The 21931-nt window shown below is 33.9% G+C and overlaps 1 protein-coding gene across 9 annotated transcripts in view; it reads left to right on the top strand.

Annotated features, from left to right (window-relative positions):
* NAV3 (neuron navigator 3) overlaps positions 1-13691 on the top strand; it is an 850089-nt gene extending 836398 nt beyond the window's left edge. For all 9 annotated transcript variants that reach the window (XM_074402523.1, XM_074402524.1, XM_074402522.1 and 6 more), the window contains 6 exons: positions 1053-1207; positions 2285-2356; positions 2939-3135; positions 4068-4186; positions 8438-8641; positions 13290-13691. In XM_074402523.1, the coding sequence (XP_074258624.1) occupies positions 1053-1207; positions 2285-2356; positions 2939-3135; positions 4068-4186; positions 8438-8641; positions 13290-13409 (867 nt within the window). In that variant the 3' untranslated portion in view covers positions 13410-13691. The remainder of the gene's footprint in view (positions 1-1052; positions 1208-2284; positions 2357-2938; positions 3136-4067; positions 4187-8437; positions 8642-13289) is intronic.
* The last annotated feature ends 8240 nt before the right edge of the window (positions 13692-21931 follow it).

Here is a 21931-nt window from a genome sequence, read left to right as displayed (position 1 = left end):
TAATAGTACTTTATTTCTTTAATACATTTTATATTTGAACATAAATAATAACTAAATGCCTCAAAATCCTGGCCATTGTTTTATCTCCTACTTTTAGTTCAGCAGTGGTATTACAGACAGAGAGGGATTGCATCTAGAGTGAACAATTCACCTATTTACCTGGCTGCCAGAAACTGGAATCGTGGAATTGTTTTATAAACCTGAGCACGATTTGCAAATTGAAAATGTCATTGTAAATATGCAAATATTATGGAAATGTTCTTACTGATTAGGATAATTTTAAGAAACCTAATTATGTTCCTGGCCTACCCATCTGTGAGAGCAGTCAATCAGCAAACTGGTTATCATATTTAGATTAAAAGCTATTAGACAGGAACAATACCTGTAAAAGAACCAAGAAACTCAAGAGATACTAAATGCTAATGTTACATTTCACCAGGTGAAATATAACTAATTTTTGTCTTTGTTTAAAATTACAGCAGTTGCATGCAGATTGTAAGTAAATAATTAATTAAGTATACTTGTATCAGGGTCCTATGGCTGCAGTTTGAGATATACCCAATCTACATGAATTAGAATTAACACATTAAAAATATCAGTGGAATCTGAGAAGTACCATTTTCAATTTAGTTCCTACTTGAAATATTAAAGTTGCTAAAATTAACTTTTATCATTGAATACCAAGACTCAGAGTAAAATCTCAATATATATGGTTTATCATAAGAGTTTCTACCCAGAACTCATTTTGGCTTTTCTTTCAGGGAGAAAACCTCCGAGAAATAGGCCTTCATGTTTATACTTTCAGGTTTGCGGCAGGCGTTTGGTACTGGATCTTCTATTGCTTTCCTTTTCCTCTCTTTTATTTAAAAAATTTATTCTGTCAGCAATATATGGTTTTTGATGTGTAGAATAAGAATTTATATCAGTTGAATAATCTATGACTTTAATGAAAGAAACAATAGAAGACAAAGCATGCTATTCCTAAAATATTAACTGCTTACCATTAGTATATATTTATCCTTGATCTATCTGTTTTCTTCATTTTTTAAAAGGAATTGCAACAATATCTAGCTAACCTGGCTGAACAGTGTAGTGCTGATAACAACGGAGTAGAGCTCCCAGTTGTAATAATTCTTGATAATCTTCATCATGTGGGCTCTTTGAGTGATATCTTCAATGGTTTCCTCAATTGTAAATACAACAAATGGTATGCTTATCAAATGTTTTGAATAATGAAATATGAAATAATTGTCATCAAATTTGCTCTCTTGTGCCTGTATGCATTTTTAAAATTTTTTAAATTTTTTTAATATTTAATTTTTACTTTTGAAGTTGACACATAAAATTTTACATATTGATTGTGTACGCCATGATGTTTTGAAGTAAATGCACACTGTGGAATGATTAACTCAAGCTAATTAACATATGAATTATCTGAGTAGTTCTTATTTTTAGATTTATAATAGATGCAATTAATTTGAGAAGCCCTCTTTAATATTATAGCATAGTTTTAAAGAATCCATATGCATTCCTTAGAATATCTATGTATTCATTCAACAACCATGTTCCAGGCACTTTTATGAAAACATTGCTTCTTTAATGATGTTAGCTTCTGCAGACATAATGAACATTTGTGAAACCAGTATCAATGATGGAATAGTTTGAATCAGGGAAATTGAAACTAAATGGAACCTTTACAGCCCTGGTTTCATTCTCAGTTTATATCAAAGTTTGAATTTAACCTTTTTATAGAGATACACAATACATTCAGATATAGCTCCCTCCATTAATGAGTATGATTTTTAAATATTTACAATAAAAGGAAAGGTTAAAGTAAGGTATTAAAACCCACTGAAGATTCACTGTGGCATGGCCTCTAAAGAAAGGACATAGAAGAATATCAACATAAATTAGTTTTAATAGTGCCAAATATTCCAATTATCTCTGCTAGAGGTTTTCTTGATGTTACAAACAGATGTGGGACAAAACCCCTGTGATTTTTCTAACTAAACTCTTTACTCAAATAATGTAAATTACAAATAAACTAAGGCTCAGGGAGAGAAAATACCTTGCCTTGATGCCAGAGCTAGAATTAAAACCTCAAGTATTAATTTCTAGTCCAGTGATTTTTACGATTTTCCGTTACAAAATTACCCTTTAAAAGACAAAAATTTAAATAGAATAATCCATATCTATCCTAGTTGTTTTCTAAAATAATTTTAATGACTTAATCACTTTTACCTCCAGTAAATTAAAATTTTCTATTTTTTTTTTTTTTTTGTAGTCCATATATTATTGGAACAATGAATCAGGGAGTTTCTTCATCACCAAATCTAGAGCTGCATCACAATTTCAGGTAAAGTTAAATTGAAGATTTGTTTGTTTGTTTTTTGTGCGTGGGGAGAGGGATGACATTTTGTTTCTTTTGGGGGGTTGTTTTTCCATTTTTGCTTTGACAAATTTTACCAGGGATGACCCGTAGTGTGAAAGTAATTCTCACTTCTTCTGGCACTCTTCATCAAGTGAATATTTTGTAATCTTCAACCTGTAATCAGATGTGTTTCTTTAAACAAAAAAAGAAAAAAAAAATAAGAGAAAAGAAATATTTTTTTCTCTTCACTATGTCCTTGGTTAAAGTAGAGCATATTCCTTCTAAGTGTGAGAAATGTGAAGAGAGTTCCTATTTCAGGATTTGTGATTCTCCTACAGAAGAGTGTTCAGCATGTAGACTCCCACTCACTTCTGACGCACATACGCTTCCTTTTAGCTCAAAAAGTAGTTAGTTACATTATAGCTCTCATGCTAGTAGACCTCCTACCTTTGATCATCAAAATGTGGCCACCAATTGAAATGAGAACATAATTATTTTCTATTGGAAAAATAATCACGGTGAATGTAAAATGTAATTTATATAAAAAATTCTGATTTTTTTTTGTAGGTGGGTATTATGTGCAAATCATACAGAACCGGTGAAAGGCTTTTTAGGCAGATATCTTCGAAGAAAACTGATAGAGATAGAAATTGAAAGGAACATACGCAATAATGACCTAGTCAAAATTATCGATTGGATTCCTAAGACATGGCATCATCTCAACAGTTTTTTGGAAACACACAGTTCTTCTGATGTTACCATTGGTGAGTTCCAAAATTACAATATGCCATTTTCCAGGAACTAACAGTACTTGGTAAAGATGGCCAGATTGGATGGTAGAAAATAACAAGCAAAGCTAATGTTTTCTCAAGATTCCAAAGATTTAAATTTATTTTTTTTTCCTCCTGAAAGTTTACTTTCTTCTTAGCTTTGTATCTCCCATTAAATCCATTTTGTCTGACAGTTAAATATCACTGAGATATTTAATATTTGATATGAAATATTTGCTAATATATTACTGAGATCAAGTAAGTTCAATATGGACAAATATCTAAAAATCGGATAACCACTGGAAATGAATGGTATCTTTTGAGGATACTTTTCATACTTTTTCTCATAAAGTTGCGAGAAAAGATTTTAGTTACAGATAATTTAGATATTTTATAGATAATTTAGGTGTTTTTTATTTTTGATGAAAACAAAACTGACTTATTTCTCTTTAGTTAACATAAAGATGTTTACATTTGTATTCCTTCTTTAATTGCACATACAAAAGTCTCACAATGTTATAGATCATAAAAATGTATTCACTGTAAACACAGTTTAGATTAGAAAGAAGAATTCTACATGGGGAACAAAACACTCATGCCAGGTCCCAATTCTGCAAATAATGATGTATTTTACATTCAGCGATTCATTTCAGTGCAGCTTTGTTGTCTGTAAAACGGGACAGGGTGACTGGATTATGACTTTTATGATTTCTCCTAACTCTAGTATATTGTGTCCTAGATTAATATTTATTGTAAAAAGATAGAAGAGGCTAGGATATTGGGTCTTCTATATAATCAAGCTGGCAAATAATGTAATTTTCTAGGAAATTTGCAAGAAATATATTATATTCCAAAATGGTATCTAGATATGTTTTTAGATTATTAAATATAATTCTTAAAATATTTTGTTATTTGTTCATTCTCAGGCCCCCGGCTTTTCCTTCCTTGCCCCATGGATGTAGAAGGTTCTAGAGTGTGGTTCATGGATCTCTGGAACTATTCTTTAGTACCTTATATTCTGGAGGCAGTGAGAGAAGGTCTTCAGGTATAGTACTCAATTTTCACTGCTATTTTAAAAAAAGCAAAAAAAAAAAAAAAACTTTAAAGCAAAAAAAAAAAAAAACCCAAAATTATCTGGATGTTTATGGAGAAAACTAAAGGCATGAACTATATAAATAGAGCAATAAAGTTTTCAAGAGCCAATAATTTATAATATTTTATCTGTTCTGAGAACAAATATGTAAGAGAAAGAAAAGGCATAGTTATTTCAACAACTACACATTTAAGTCCAAATTGTTGTCATGGATGTTTACAGATTGTTTTTATTAGATAACTAATTAATTGCACAGTTATACATCTATGTCACAGCCATGTTTACATGACCCTTGACCATTTAAACTCTTATCACATAATTTCTTTTATCTTTTTTATTTCTCCCTCCCTTTTCTTCCTCCTTCCCTCCCTCCCTTCTTTCCTCCCTCCCTCCATCTCTTTCTCTCTCTTTGTTCATTTCTCTTTTTCCTTCTTTCTTCCTATATATTTTATTTTATTTTATTTTTTGAGGCAGGGTCTCACTCTGTCACCCAGGCTGGAGTGCAGCGTACAGCCATGGCTCACTGCAGCCTCGAACTTCTAGACCTAAGTGATGAAGGTTTCCATGTAGCTGGGAATATAGGCACACACCACCACACTCCGCTATTTTTATTGTTGTTATTATTATTTTAGAGACATGATTTTACTATGTTGCTCAGGTTGGACTTGTTTTTTTGTTTGTTTGTTTGTTTGTTTTTAATACACTTAATTTTTGACAAGTAGCTTTTGCTTGTTAAGTTTCCTGTTTTTAGTATTCTTAATTGTTTGAAGCCCTTTAATATCACTTGCAGGATTCTTTACTATTTTGGAGGAAGTACTCTAAATTCTAAGGCAGTCAGTTGGTCTTTTGATCTATGACAAATTGGTTTAATAGCATCTTTGCACTTCCTCTCATGTGCCTGATATCTTGAGGCCCTGTAACCAAGGCGCTTCTGTCTTTTCTTAACTAAAAAATGAAAAGGTATCACAAAAAGAAATCCATATTTCTCCAACAAAGCACATTGTCATTTTTCCATAAGTCTTGATATTTCCTTAAGTTGAATTTGAAATTGTGGTATTATAAAACTCTTTAAAATGTGTGTAACATAATCACCCAATTTATTGAGGATGAATCGTGTCTCCTTTTCAGTAAGTTAGCTGAGGCATCTATATTTATGATTTTTATAACTACTACTAGAATTAAGATACAGTTTATGTTTTATGCATTCTATCATCTATAATGCTGTGTTTTTATTTTTCTGTCTAAAATTTTTCCATTTAATTTTCCCTCTTTCACTCCCTTTTAATATCTTGATCTCTTCCTCTAGTAGACTGGCATTCATTTTACTATCATTTAGAAGTAAAATGATAGTTCTGGTGAATATGATGAATTTTATTAGGATACGCTGAAGCCTCAGAGATAAAGCTAAGATCCTAAAGAATGCTATTGATCGGTTCTACTCTAGATTTAGATAATCGAATTTAACACTTTTAAGGGCATGAGTCAATCTACCCCAAGCAAGTACCTCCAACAAAATAAAAGCTTATGCAAATGTTTCTATTTTTCAAGTATAACATATCTTGTTTCAGGATTCTTCTAAAACTATTATACTACCTAGGATGTAAGTTGGATGTTTCATTGGATGTTTCAATGTTGATTATTTGTACCAAAAAACATTATTTTATGAAAATTTTAGAACTCATAATTGTAAAGTTAATATTTAGATACATTATTTGTTCTCTAGCTATGGTTTTGGTATTAACAAACCATTATCCAAGTATTTACAAATTAAATTCTCCTTATTTAATATTTTCTTGCTAACAGAAAGCAAAAGAAACTTTGTAAAAACTCCAAAATGATAATGCCTAAAACTCATAGTTTCCTTAGATCTCATTTCAAAAGGTGCATGGGTTCTTTGTTTCGTATTTAAATTAATATTATTTATAGAATATTATGTGGAGAATTATAATTCTATAAAGTTTCCATTTGGGCAAAACTATAATCACTTAAGGATTAGTTTTTCAAACTCACTGAGAGCTATTTCAAAATTATTTTTGAAGAGGTATAAAAATGTCTCATTTCTTGCTGTGGTTCAGGATGTTTGGTAGTAGGTTAGTGTGAAAGATGAATCAACTGTGATGTAGGGGTTGTTGGGGAAGGGGAATTCAGCACACAGGAAGGGAAAAATAGGAAAATCTTTTGATGGGTAGACAGTTTTCATTGCTATTGAAGACTATGCTGGGCCAGAAAAGCCTATCAGCTGAAAGTATTTCTAGGGGAGCAAGAAGCAAAGGAATAGTATCTGTCACAATCCATTCTCATGGATCTACTGGCAACAAAGAATCTTCGATTGGAGGAAGAGGTGGAGAAACAAAGCCTGGTAGCAAAAATGACATTCTAAGTTTAGAGTAATGAAAATAGTATCTTCTAATAAAGGCTGATTTTGTATGTGTGTGTGAAAAACCTTATGGGGAATGCTCTCTGCCACATGTTCTAGTTGGAAAACATGTTGGTGATACAATGGATTTTGATTTTTATGCTGGTGATTCTTTCTTAAAAAGTCAACAATCAGTGCATCTCATTCTGAATATTTATATTTCTCTTTGTTCAATTCTTTTTCTACAATATGTATTTCACTCTGAACTGGGCCCATTTAGCTTTTCATTGGTCTTTTCCAATTTTGCTCTCCTGGCTGGTTCTTTAAAAGCCTGAAATCAGTTGATTCTAGACTGACATTAAAACAAACGTAGTTAAGCTTTCCAAGAATTATGCGTGTCTTGCTTCAATTGGTTTAAGTTGTGTAGCATGTGTTTTATATACCTATAAAGTTTGTAACTTTAGAGAGGAAACTTTTGCTCTAAAACAAGATTACTATTATTTTTTAAAGTCTAATGATTGTCACCTCTGTTATCATCTCCTAAGGAAATGCACAGATATCAGTAGCTAGACTCCCTTTTGTTTTAGGTAAGTCCAACTTCTCCAGAAGAAACTCAAAAGAAAACTCCAAGGCAGCCCGTAAAGTTTTTGTGGTGTTAATGTCCATCATTTTGCCCTTTGTCTTACTGAACCAAACAAACTATACAAAACAGCCATCTAACAACAAACCAAAGTATGTCATCTGAGACCAAATATGCACCTGCTAACCAGGATTGTCCTTGGCAAAGCCAGTCAAATGGGGAGGGAAAGTAATGTAAGGAACAAGTGTCCCTATGTTACTGCCCCTGCTGCCTTCTCTTAATTTTCACTTTTTTGTGCCCCCTTGTAAAATTATACTTTTTTTTTTTCAATGTCTCATTCTTCTCTTCAGGGTGCTCTTTCCAGTTTGGGTTCAGCCTTGCTTCCGGCTTAAACCACACTGCCATGTGTGTACCTATGCAACAATCTTGCATATTCTTCACATGTACCCCAAAACCTAAAATGCCATTTAAAAAAATGTTTAACATTCAAGAGACTGGATTCATCGTAATTGGATTTATCTTAAGTCTTCTATTCCACTGCCAGTACTTTATTCTTCTATTCTACTGCCAATACTTTAACCAGGCTATATCATCTCTTTCTTATTGGTCAATTTGCCCAATAATGTTTCTTGTAAAGTTGATAATTCAGTACCTTATTTTTTTCCTCTTTTACTAGTGGCCCGAAACACAAAAATCTAAAAAGAGTTTTTACAGAATGCAATGGGATTAAAGAGGAAGTTGACCACAGGAAAACTGTTATCAGAGAAAGTATTCTTACTCTAGAAGAAAGTTTGAGTAGAGTGCATTAGGTGGAGAAAAATAAATTCCTTTACTTTTATTTCCATCTTTCAAGGTGCACTTTAGTAGATAACTCTATTTAAAGTCAAGCATATTTTTTAAAATCTTCCATAGTTGAAGATTTTGTTTTTCATCCTTTAGTTTTCTCTTGGTTTGTAAAATTACTAGTAAAAGTAAATGTGGGCAGTTATTTCTATGTGTATTTATAATACACCTTCCTTATAGTCTCCCCCAAATGCTGACATCTGTTCCAGATGTTCAGCTTTATTTTGTCTAGCCTTCGAGTTTAAATTGAGCTGTGTAGACAGATACATGTTTAAATCTGAAGAATTGTATACAGATACTTAATTCCCTTGGAAGTCTCATAAGAACTCAATGTGTCAAAAAAAAATCACATCCAACTAGTAGTCCCCTTTTCAACTGAATAGAAATGCATTTTATGTATGCTAAACATGTGGTCAACTTTTAGATGTATGGGAAACGCACACCGTGGGAAGATCCTTCAAAGTGGGTGCTTGACACATACCCATGGAGCTCAGCATCTCTGCCTCAGGAGAGCCCAGCCTTACTTCCACTGCGACCAGAAGATGTTGGATATGAAAGCTGCACATCCACTAAGGAGGCCACAACCTCAAAGCACATTCCACAAACTGACACAGAAGGAGATCCCCTGGTAAGAATCTGATGTTCACTTCTTCCTATAGAATATGACTGTAGTGTGTACTCATTAGTATTTAGTCATTTCTATCAAAGACACTTGTTATCCTAGGCAATATTTGGAACAGTTGTAACCCGTTATCTTTGGCCTGCTTTCATTGGATGATAATCTTAAAATGAAAACCAGACTCGTATGTTTAAAAAGAATCAAGAAACATTACAACCAGCATGAATTCTTAGACTATAATTCTTCCCTGATTACGCATCAAATTGTGTATGTAATTAAATATGATTTTCAAATAGCATGACTCAATTCAATAAGCATTTGAGAGAAAACTCAATCTTGTTCTTAAATTAAAAAACAAAAAATTATGGTGTAATGTACACATGGAGAACTAAAAAATATTTTGCCTATATCAACTAACCTGACTAACAGTATAGAATGGGTCTTCTGTTCCCTACTATAGAGAAGAATAACCTGACTTGGAAATCAAATGAAAGTTATGGTTTATTTACTTTAAAACAGTGGAATAATTGAAATAAAAGTCTTTAAAACTCTTAAGTATGAATATTCTGAAAATATTAAGTATGTAGTATTATTAGGAAAAAACACTTTTTATATATCTATTTTTTATTTGTATAGATTACTTTCAATATATTGATATCAAATGTAAAGTGTTATTAGCTCACCATTCTATGACTAAAGAGCTTATTGGATTTGTACAACCAATATAGAAAGAAAAGATACTGAAATAAAAGTCATTATGTTGCTTAAATCAAACAAACACAAACCAGAAGTAATTAAAAATAATAACCTATGACTATAACTAAGGACATAAAATTACTTGATATTTTAGGGAATACTTACACTAACAACCTTGACACATACACACCATCATCATTTCAGCTAATCATTCTTAACATTTTGGGAGTTTCTTGTGGAAAATCTGATAAACTTTCAATATCCTCTCCCCAGAAAAATGCACACACACTGAAAATTTGGCATACAATTGTAAGACTTTCATAAAATCACTGAAGTATATACTTAGACCTATTTAGAGTCCAGGGATTTCCTGTTGATTTCTGATCTAGGCAATATATTCCTTAAGGGCCCAGACTTAAAATTTTGTAACATGTTCCATGGCCTTTTAGGTGATACACAGTTAGAAATCAACAGTGGTGGGGAAATTGGTTTGGATCCAGCATCATTGTGAGCATACACTAAATAATTGCTGATAGAATGATTAATAGAGTAAATATGAGTTTTAGAATATGAATATGGATTATGTTATCTGAATTCCTCAAAATGTCCAGTCCTACTGCTGCAGTTTTTGTATAATGTGTTTCTTTTATAAAGAGAGGTGTTTATAAGGTTTGTTCTCAGTTTTAGTCTGTAGAGCATTAAACCCTTAGGAAATGCCCCCAACTTTCCCAATTCTCATAGTCCAGTTCAGCTAATTCCATAAAGTACCCTTTTTCCTTGTTCTGAATGCACTTGTCTTCTAGTACAAGAAAGAAATTCAAGGTTTCCCATTCTGGCATGAGAATTGGAGTAAAAAAATTCCTGGTTTCTAACCTGGTGTTCTATTTAACGTCTTAAGGAATGGGGTGTTATGATATCTTGCATGCTAAATGGTAAGACATCATCTAGAACTAAATCTTTGGATCAGGCATTCTCTGATTTAAAAAATAAATATTTTCTATCTTTTTATTTCTATATATTTCTGTAATTACTAACATAAAGCCAACATATATTTCAGTCATTCTAAATCAGAAATCCTAGAAAACATCCACTATTTAGGGTCAGAAATCACCATAGCAATGAGTACGGCAAAGAAACAGGAAAGAAGAGAGACTTTCTGAATCTGAACGAGGAAGCAAGTTTTTGGTATATCTCACATTATTTTAAAAATACGATGTGTATTCATCATTAACAGTAAACAAATGTTAATGAGTCTGTCCTTGGTGCTATGACCTGGTGGTCAGGAGATAAATACGGTATTATTTCTGATTTCAAGAAGCTTAAATTCCAGCAGTGAAGAGAGGCTTCTACCTATATAAAGTGCAGTAACATAATAGAGGTACATGTTAGATAAAATTGTGCATTCATTGAGGACACAGAATACATGTTTACAGAGGAGATGCTTGAGCTGGATCTTGAATGATTAATAGGAGTTCACTATATGGTTGGAGGGAAAACATCCAAAATTAAAGAAATAGATTGTAAAACATTAGAGGACAGTATAATAAAAATGATGAGTTTAAGGAACAATACATCAGTTGGTGGTAGGAATTAAAACTATGGGAGTATACAATTGCTAGATCATTCTGACCATGTTATCATTGCAGAAAGTTAAAACTTTTATCACACAGAGAGTGGGAAGCATCAAAGGAATTTAAGCCATGATTTACCTAGTTAGATCTGCAATTTTTAAACATCACTTTAGAAACAGAGTAGAGAGAGGACAGATTGAAGAAGATAGGATGCAATCTGGAAGCTTAGCAGATTTGTAAGTAGCAGTGATGATAAAGACCTGATCAATGTGTTAGAAATGATAAACATTAGATTTATGACTATAGATGTCCTCTTCCATTTAATATTGCTATAACAGAATACTCAAGGCTGAGCAATTTGTAAAGAAAAGAGATTTATTTGGCTCATGGTTCTGGTGCTTGGAAAGTCTAGGATTGGGCAGCTACATCTGGTGAGAGCCTCATTCTGCATGAACTTATGGTGGAACGTGGAAGAGGAGTGGGAGTGTACAGAGGTTACATGGTGAGAGAAGAAACAGACTCTTTTTAACAACCTGCTCTCACACAGGAACTAATCCATTCCCGCTAGAGTAAGAACTCACTGACGTCCAACCAGAATGGCATTAATCTGATCATGAAGAATATGCCCCCGTGACTCAACACCTCCCATTAGGCCTCACATCCCAACACTGTCACAATAGGTTTAAAACTTCAACAAGAGTTTCGGAAGGGGCATGTTATATGCAAACCGTAGCATGAGTATGGGGAAGAAGCAGGGAAGAACAGAGGAAAAATATTAATACTTTTTGGAGGATTCTGATGTATCATTATAATGACTAAATCATACATAATCTCTTATAATCTCCCTTGATTTGAATGCACAAAATAATACTATGCAAAGGCAAAGTATATCACACTCTATACCTTTATTATGAATCTGAGATGTGGAATGTATTACAATGGAACATATTTACTATACGGCAAAATTAAGACTTTAATAATAATACCATTAAACATTAAAACTTTTACAACATCCAGCATTCAAGTGATTTCAAACTTTTGTGTCTAATATCCAGTTGTATCATTTTAAAAAGGTATTATTTACCATTTCTACTCTTACTAAATCACCAGGATGCTCAACACTCAGTTTTGTTTTACAGATCAGTTTCACCCAAATGCCTGAACATATAGGCAACTGCTAACGAGTGGTAGATTAATAAAAGAAATTGAAAAAGAATATGAATGGACATGAAGGTAGGAAGGTGGGGGTGTGAGTGAGAGAAAAAGAGAGCAGAGTAGGAGAGAAAGAAACTGTGTTGAAGGAGACATTTGATTTTCTTGACTTACTGAGTTTGAGAAGTTATCACTACTTTTATTTCATAACCGTATGTAGCTTATTTAATAAATTCAGAGAGTTAGATTGGAAATTAGGTTAAAACAAATTGGCCTGAAGATATGAAAATGACTTCAAATTCCTTTTGTCGGAAAGGAATTCTTGCTGAAATTGGTGATTACCAGTTTATCATTGATTTCATAAGCATTTATCAAGCACACATTTAAAAAAAAGAAAAAGTCCATTTCTAACAGGGGGGCTCCAGCGCTGTCAAGATTGAAGCAATGTGATTGTTTTTTATTTTATAATACATGGAAATGCTAGCTGCCTTTCTCCCCAGGTGCTTTCATGCATATGTCCCTTTCACGAGAACAAACATTACCATTCTCCTAAAAGGCTGGGAAATGAGACAGCTGCTATTGTTCCAAATGATGGTTTTTGTTTTTGGTGATATATCAATCATATTTTAGCCAGAAATCCAACTACACACACTTGACAGTCATTCTTTCCTTCTCCCTCTTCAGACACTCACGGTTCACTTCATTCAGTCACTTCCTCCTGAGGTCAGCTCCTAAACAGCAGATGGTGTACTTGTGTGCGGCAGCTGGCTTCATCCCACTCCATCCCCTCCTTCTCTCGAGGGACTGTGTGTGTGTGCCTGTGTGTGCGTCTGTATGTGTATGAACATTCACGACTTTCAGTTGCCATTCAATGCTTTCTGCTTCTCCTAGCCAAAAAGCTGGGAAGCTTGGCGTACTTTCCAGCAATGAACCCAGATGTCCAGCTGTGATACAGTTTCCTTTCCAGTCTCCCTGCTGGAGCAGTATTCATTCACAACCCCAAATAAAAGAGTTTTCTAGAGGCCCTATTTTGTCCTTCTGGTTTGGTGTTGTAGTCATGTTTGGGAGAAACAGTGTAGGAGCCAGGGGCAATGAGTAAAAATCTAAAATTGTTTTCCTGTGTCACTTGGATGGGATAAGACGCCTCTTCGGTGTGGCTCAGGGCCTTGTTTTTTATGGGCTGGCTTACTCAATGCATCATTGCCTACATCGATGTCTCTTTTTTTTTGTTTCTTCAGATGAATATGCTAATGAAACTTCAAGAAGCAGCCAATTACTCGAGCACACAAAGCTGCGACAGCGAAAGCACCAGCCACCATGAAGACATTTTGGATTCATCTCTTGAATCTACCCTCTAGAGGATGAAAAAAGTTAGGGGAAAAGACTGCTTTTAAAAAAATGTTTAAAAAGAAAGGTATTTTCACTAAACCACTGCCAGTATAAAAGCACCCTGTCAAGGGCCCTGACCCAGAGTTGTGGTCTCCAAGGAGGCAGCAGAACTAAGTCTGAACCGCCGAGATGCTAAATTGCAATGGAAGCTTAACTTTAGTTAATTTCTAAGCATTTTTTATATCCATGGAGTAATAGAAGGCTCCATTACTCAACTGGAAAGGACCCTAATGACAGGGCAACTGAACAGATTGCACACGGGATAGCCAAACTGGACTTTCTTTGTTTCCTCTTTAAAAGTTTACAATGCAGACCATTTTTTTGTCCTTTCCTTTTGTTTCCTCTGAGGGGCTGTTCTTCCCCAGGCAGGGTCCATCTTTCTGATCCATCCAACCTCCTTTGTGCCACACGGTGCTGGTCCCAGTGCTTCGGTAGTGTTTGTGTTGTGCGCTCACCCCATTCCAGAACAAATCCAAAAGGCCAGTCCTCCATAAGCACAAATGGAATTGTGCAACCACCAGAAAAACACTACTATGGCAAACTGGACAAGTGCCAATTTAATTCTAACTGCCATGTTCTCATGATGTGCTCCACCAACTTTTTAGTACATGAGTCACCAGTTTTATAAGGTTGTTTTTACCACAGTGGTCTTTTTAAACCACCTGCCCACTCCCTTAACAAGAGTTTTATACCAATTATTAGTCAACACTGACAAAAGGCTTTTTTAGGGCTTTATTTGTTTGAGCCTTTTCAGTGAAAGAAGGAACATTTCCTATGGTGCTGTCTCACTGCCTTAAAACAGATTTCTACAACAGTTTAACAGTTGGCTTAAATCCTAAACCATTGGTAATTTCCACTGTCTTTTCATTTACAATCAAGCAACACCAGTTAACACAGTAGCCTCATCTCTATATATCTTTCTTTTTTTTTTTTTTTGAAGAAATGGATAGGAGAAAGATCAGTATTTTTAACCTTGTGAATAGATTGTGTTGCCTATCCTCCAAAATATTAAAATAATCCAGAAACACTCTTTGACCGTCACTTAAAAGCTAAGACATGGTGAAATTCCATCCAGTTCTAAGTGAAAGAGTTTCAGAAGGCAGGAGATTTCGAATTATCATCCAGCAGGGCTGGAAGCACTAGATGCAGCATGAGCACAACTATTCGGCTTTCCTTCCCTATTTTTTTTTTAATTAGTTTTGACGCATGTTGTTTTGATTGCTGTTGTTGTACATGAGAAATTCAGCATTAAAGAACACTGAAGCAGTAAAGTCACTGTGGAAGAGAAAGCGTTTATACTGTAAAAGAAGGTTAGATTTGCACAGTCTACTGGGTAGGTATTGTAAATAATAATTTTTAAAACTTGCACAAATCAAAACAAACACAAACAAAAGTGTATTTTATCCTGTTGGTGTTAAGAGGTGTTTCACTTGCTGAGATTTCCTGTACATTGCAAACAAATACAGAATGCAAACCCTCAAAGCTGTTATTATCTGGTGTGTTTGTCCTGTATTTACAGTTGTTATGACTATGCAGGAGCTATCAGTGCTAGAGTGAGCATGCTTCAAAACTGTACATGAAGCCAATATATTTTTGGATAAGTAAAACTGTCTGAAAGTACATCTGTCATGGCAGGCTTTAAAGAGAGTGCATGAAAACCGATCAGTCATTGGAGAAGTTACCACCATACACAAAGGACAGGTTTTGAGTTTACGAAACCCAAGGGCTAGGCCATGGTATAGACGTTCTATGCGTGTGTGAAAATGCGTTGCTTTTAGGATGTGTAATTGGTGCTACTCTCTGTGACCACCAATGGGTCAGTTGCTTAGAAAAACACCACCACCACAAAACATCTGTGCAGTTTTCAGAGTGTCACTAAGTCTACAGGTCCTTACAAGGTGCTATTGCCCTAAGGGAAATCCGAACTGACTTTATGCACATAGAATTGTTACCCTGACTTTGAAGCCTCAAACATGGATCAAATCTGTTGTGAAACATCAATATATGTAGCTGGATGAGTGACTAGTTGCCCTTGTATAATATGTGATCAAAGAAAATTGCTAATCTTTCCCTGCCATTTTGAGAAACACAGTCCAGACATGAGCATAAACAGAATTCCTGCAATACATCCCAGTAGGTCCACCTAGTTTACAACTTAAACTAGTTTGTGAAACATTTGTCTGTATACATTTTATATTTTGTACATTTTGATGTAACATATCATGTAAATAGGCAGAAACAGTGAAATAAATCATCTGAAAAGTTTTGTAGTCTTTGTAAAGCCCCAACAATAAGTACTTGGTGTCAATGGACTTAACTGGATGATGTATTTTCTATTGGTTTATTGTTCCTCTAGCTTGTAAACCAGCTTGCATATATTTTTTTGCAAATGTGCACCCTGTATCCGTCTAAATTATTACTTTGCCATTAAAGTGGAATTATTTATTGACAACACGGTGTGGTGTCTATGTATGGAAGAAAGTGAATAATTATACACCAAGAAGTGTCAAGCTTTAAAATGTTGCTTGCACTATTAATATGACTTCAATAGGACTGTGTGCAGATTTATACTTTGTAAACATCATAAAAAGGGCTTTAAAGCTTTCAAGTAAATAAAGGTAATCGGTTTAACTTTTTAAATGATAATTATTCAGTGAATATTTTAGAAAACTCTGAATAGTTTTCCTAAATATGCAATGATAAAATAAGAATATAAAATAAGATGTTGAGATTCACTGAGTCAAATTAACTCAATAAATGTTTCTTTGTTTTTATTCCATTAAATTCTCTTTTGAAATTTTAGCTCTAAACATTATTTTAAAGCAAACTAATTCTTTGGGTAGTAGTTTATGTTTTTTTAATAGAGAAGATTATAAAAGAAGAAAAAAGAATCCCTTTTAAAATTATGATTTCTTTTAAAGTAGCTTGGAAATCTCTTTAACTCAGTAATTGAAATATGTACTTGTGATGGTATAAGTGGGATTTTAATTCTAAAAGCAGGAAAACTTCTGAATTAGAATAGTTATAGAACAAAGAAAGAAAGGTATTAGTTAAAATAGACTAATCATCCATAATGGAAAATAATCAGTGCATTTGTTCCTTTACTCAGTTTGGGAGATAAGGAAATTTCCACAATTCATCTTGTTCAGATAAACATTGAATTAAGCCAAAATTTCAATACCGTTCTGCTAAATACAATTTCAGGCTGCCTAAGTATAAATCCCAACATTGTCATTCTTTGTGTAACCTTGGCCAATTTACTCAAACTCTATGTGCCTCATTTTCCTCACTCATAAAGTGATGATAATAATAGTATCCTCATCTCACAGATTACACTGAAGATCATATGGGTTATTACATGCAAATTCCTTGAACAGGGCTTAGGCCTCCATAAATTGTAACTTCTTGAACAAAAATTGTAACAAAATAAGAAATGTTTATTTTTTTCAAACATTCTTGAGAATAAGATGTAAATAAATTTATTTTAAGGATTTGAAAGAATGTATATTTTAACTCAATTTCCTCATTTATAAAATGGACATAGAAATAGTACTTACTCATAGAACTGTGAATAGGATTGGGTTTAGGTCTGTAAAGTACTCAGAATAATAGCTATCACTCAAGAAATTTTCAATAACTGTTAGCTTCTATATTAACACTGCCATTACAATAAATGAATAATACCAGTAATATACTCAGGATTCAATCTACTCATCTATAAAATGAATTATTATAGTATCTACTCATCATACTAGTTTGAGTAATGAATATTTTAAAATATGTAAAATACTCAGAAAAGATTCTGTCCTGGCTTAAATGTTACATAAGTGTTAGCTGTTATTCTGATATGTGCCAGGCAACTTTTTTAGGAATAAGAGCCGTTGCGATGCAGGCTATGGTCCTAAAGGATTTAACATTTAGTAGAATTGAGTCTTTGTCCCCTTCACTTCTTACTATGATGAATCCCTAAGTTCCCTACTATAGGGATGCCTATTAAAAGCCCAGTGAATAGCTCACTGAAAAATTGAACAGGATATATTTTCAGATTCTGATAGAATCAGTGATACCAGTGAATTATGTTTATATATGGAGAAATTCAAGTACCCTTTTTATTTCAGACCTTGGACTTTCACAGTAAAAAAAAGAAAAATATTATCTTTATAAACAATAGACCACCTTAAAAATATCTAGTTCTATGTCTTTGATCAGTGAAGATGTTTAAAAGGAAGCTTCAATTGTGTTATTTTGTTTTGCCTTTTGGGGAGGTATACCAATTAATAGGCAAAATATTGCATTGGTGAATTAACTATTCTTTTTAATTCAGTGAATATGATTTGGATAAGTCATTAAGAGGATCTCTTCTCTATATAAAGTATACATTATCTCTCAATTACCCAGGAGCTCATCAATAAGAAAGCACAGTCATAGAAATTAAACAGAGCATATTCTAAACATTTTAGAATTTAGAATTCTTTAATAACATTCTAGAATTTTATTAGAGAAAAATGAAAGTTCTCAAGCTTTATTTTCCATGAGATTGTAAAAAAGAATGCTAATATCAAATAAATCTTTCATCATTGCAATTTTTATTTTATTTTATTTTTTGAGACGGAGTCTCACTCTGTCACCAGGCTGGAGTGCAGTGGTGCAATCTCTGCTCACTGCAACCTCCACCTCCTGGGTTCAAGTGATTCACCTGCCTCAGCCTCCTGAGTAGCTTGGACTACAGGGGCCCACCACTATGCCCAGCTAATTTTCTTCTTCTTCTTTTTTTTTTTTTTTTTTTTTTTTTGGCATTTTTAGTAGAGATGAGGTTTCACCATGTTGCCCAGGATGGTCTTGATCTCTTCACCTTGTGATCTGCCCTCCTTGGCTTCCAAAAGTGCTGGGATTACAGGCATAAGCCAGTGTACCTGGCCTATCATTGTAAATTTTAACACTTAACCTTAATATTCCAGAAAGGCATAGTAGAGTTGATAACAGAGTAGATACTTTTTATATTGATTACATGTAAAAATAGTAATACTGCCAATATATGAGGCTATATTAACTATAGTATTAAAATTAATTCATCTGATTCTTTTTGTTTTTTGTTTATTTTTATTTTTATTTTTTGAGACAGAGTCTCACTCTGAAACCCAGGCTGGACTTCATTGTCATGATCACAGCTCATTACATCCTTGACTTCCCAGTCTCAATCAATCCTCCCACCCCAAACCCTCCAAGTAGCTGAAACTATAGACACATGCCACCACACTTGGCTAATTAAAAAAAAAAATTTTTTTTGCGCAGACAAGGATTCACTATGTTGCCCAGGCTGGTCGTGAACTCCTGGGCTCAACAGATGCTCCCACCTTGGCTCCCTAAAGTACTAGGATTAGAGGCATGAGTCACTGCACCTGGTCTTTAATGTGGCTGCTACTGGAAATTTAGAAACAGTGTTCATATTTGTAGCTTGCTTGATATTTCTATTAATGCTGCTATAGAAAGGCTCATCTTCACAAAATATAAATGTGATCATCTCTCTCATCTCTTTTGTGTTTTATTTTTAAAAATAAGATTCAAATACCAATGGACAACAGTTCCATACTTAAATTGAATCTTGCTTATCCCTTGGCTTCCTTTTATCACCATGCCCACCACCTCCATTTTTGTACATTAGCCTAATTGTAGAATCTAGAAGTAACTGTTGAAACAAATAACAACAATAACTTTATAACTTCCCAGACATGTAGCTATGAGCATATGTCATAGTTTTGTTATAATCTTGCAGCATGCTAAAAAGTCTCTAGGAGGCCAATTTAAAAGTTTCTCTTAAAATAGAGACAACTATAGAAAAAGGAAATTAGACAAAATAGGAAAGAAAATTTATTTATCCCCAAACTCTTGACTGTCAGATAAGTGAGTGAGTGACTAGTTCCTCGGGACAAATGTCATAATTAAACAGTTATTTTAAATTGCCAAATGTTGTATCACAAATCAAATGTATTGAATAAAGGAGATTACAAACTACATCAAGCGATATATAATGCTTTGTTCCAGACCAGTTTGGTACAATATTTCCTTTACAGTCATTTCCTTTCTCTTACCCCAAGACCTCTATACAGTCTCAAATGTAATTTCCTTAGACAAACATTTCTGATCCCTCAGACTAGGTAAGAAAAAAAAACTGTTATTTGCCTTTCCACTAATATCAAAATAAATATATATATGAAATATTGTGGAATTATAGTCCAGAAAAATATATACATATTCCATATAATATTGTGGAATAAAAATATTTCTGAACATGGAGACCACAACTGAACTTTATCATATGTTAAGCAAATGCATTAAATTTGAGCTGAATGACTTTTACAGGTGTAGCGCTTCCTGGGAAGCCAGATTAGTAATCAGAATGCTGATTGGTGACCAGGGAAGAAGCAAGGTACTTGAGGACTAGAGTTATTTAAAGCACTGCCTTATGCTTAGGAATTCTTTTTTCTCCTTTAGATATAACGTGTTCCATACTTTCTATCAAGTTTTCTTTTTCTTTCAGCTTTTCAAGTTTTTTTTTTTTTAAGACACCTTAGTTATATATGGTGCAGTGTAAATGTGTGGAGTTTTCCGGGGAAACAAAGAAAATACATCAAGCGTAGAAATGTAATGCTAGAGCCTAGAAGACAGGTGGTGGCTGGAAAACTCAAAATAGGAATCTTCGGCAGAAATGAGAAGTGAAGATGTGAATTTCACTTTGGGATGATCCCCCACAAGACAGACCTTGACCAAGAAGAGACTGAGAATAGAACTTGAAGAATATGGTGAGAATCTTTATCGTTCTTTTAGCTTTTATTTGTCAATTTGCCTAATATATTTGTGCACATTTAATGCAACATTTATAAAGGAATATAATGGGAAAACCATTGAATTAAGAGTCAGAAAAATCTGTATCCTCATTATATTTTGTAATTTCTCCTAGAAAAATCATCTGATCCATTTATGTTCTTGTAGATTTTATATCCTAAGATGATGACAGATATCAAAATTCACCCAGTGTCACTGGAGTGGTTCTATATATTTTTTGTGATATAAATAATGTGTATCTATTTTCAGGGGAGAGTAAAATGTCGAGGTATCTGGTAATAGCCCAACCAAAAACACTTGAATACAATTGTATTCAGCGCAGTCTGATCCTAACCTAAGCTGTGCAGAGGCAGCTGAGTATATAAGCGGGTTTTGCAGGGTAATGTTCAAAGTGTAGAAGCTGAACCAAACTCCTTATAGACTCTGACTGTAGTAGAGTGGCCATTTGCCTAATATTAACAACTCTTGATGGGGAGGGGATGCCTACTTCCCAGGCAAAAATCTTCCCTGATTATCTATTTACATTCCCTGGTTCAGCCCTTCCTCTGGTTACTGCAGAATGTAGGCCTAGGGATTCTCTTCAGCTTCTTACTGGTGGTGCTAGGATGAATGATGAAGCAATGCTACACAGAAGCCAGGTTTTGGTGGAATTTCTGAGGCTGGAAGCCAGCACTGTGAAGAGCTAGAGTCAGGTAGACAGTGTTTGGAGAAGAAGTCTCCAATTTGGCTACCACAAAAAAGCTAGAGAAGAATCTTTTCCAATATTAGTAGTTTATCAAGGGAGGGAAATTCAACTGGACTATATCCCTATGGTGAGGTTTTATGATTTTAGACTAGAGCAGCACTTTCAGTAGAAATATGAGTGCTATATATACAACTGATTTTATTTTTTAGAGCAAGGCTCTCACTTTGTTGTGCAGGCTGGAGTGCAGTGGCTCAGAGTTCACTATAATCTTGAACTCCTGGGCTCAAGCAATCCTCCTGCTAAGTAGGAGTAGCTGAGACCAAAGGCATGCATCACCATACCTGGATAAAATGCAATTTTAAATTTTCCAGTAGCCACATTGATAAAAGTAAAAAGAGGTAAAATTAATTATAGTAATATTTTATTATCCGAGTATATTACAAAATTAGCATTTCAACATAAAATCAAGCTAAAACACTTCTAAATAATTCTTTAAATATTTCGCATGCTTTTTTCTTTTTGTGTGCTAAAACTTCAAAATCTAGCATGTATATTACACTTAAAGCTAATGTGAATTCATACATTAAATTTTCATCAGAACAATTTGATCTGTATTTAGAATTGAAAATATTTACAGTTGATAGATTGGCATGCCTAAGTTGTTTCAGATACACCTAAAATAAATTACCAGTTTCAAATGTAAACTTAGGTAATTACTATGAAATAAGGCTGAAAATTGTGTTCCTAAATTGATACAGTCATCAAATGCTAATCATCCACATGTGCCCAGTGATTGCTACTAAATAGCGTAGCTCTAGCCACACTTGGTAAGCAGGTTTCTCAGATCACTTGTAGAGCATCTTCCCAGCTGAAAGTGCTACCCTGGGGCTTTGACTTGAAACTTTTTCAACTTACCTAATACAGAGACAACATACCAGGTCTCCTTACATACCCAGTGCTGGC

This window comes from Saimiri boliviensis, chromosome 7 (genome assembly GCF_048565385.1).
Source record: "Saimiri boliviensis isolate mSaiBol1 chromosome 7, mSaiBol1.pri, whole genome shotgun sequence".
NCBI classification, from domain to species: Eukaryota; Metazoa; Chordata; class Mammalia; order Primates; family Cebidae; genus Saimiri; species Saimiri boliviensis.
The sequence above is the reverse complement of the archived record's forward strand: the minus strand, read 5'-3'. Positions and strand labels throughout refer to the sequence as shown.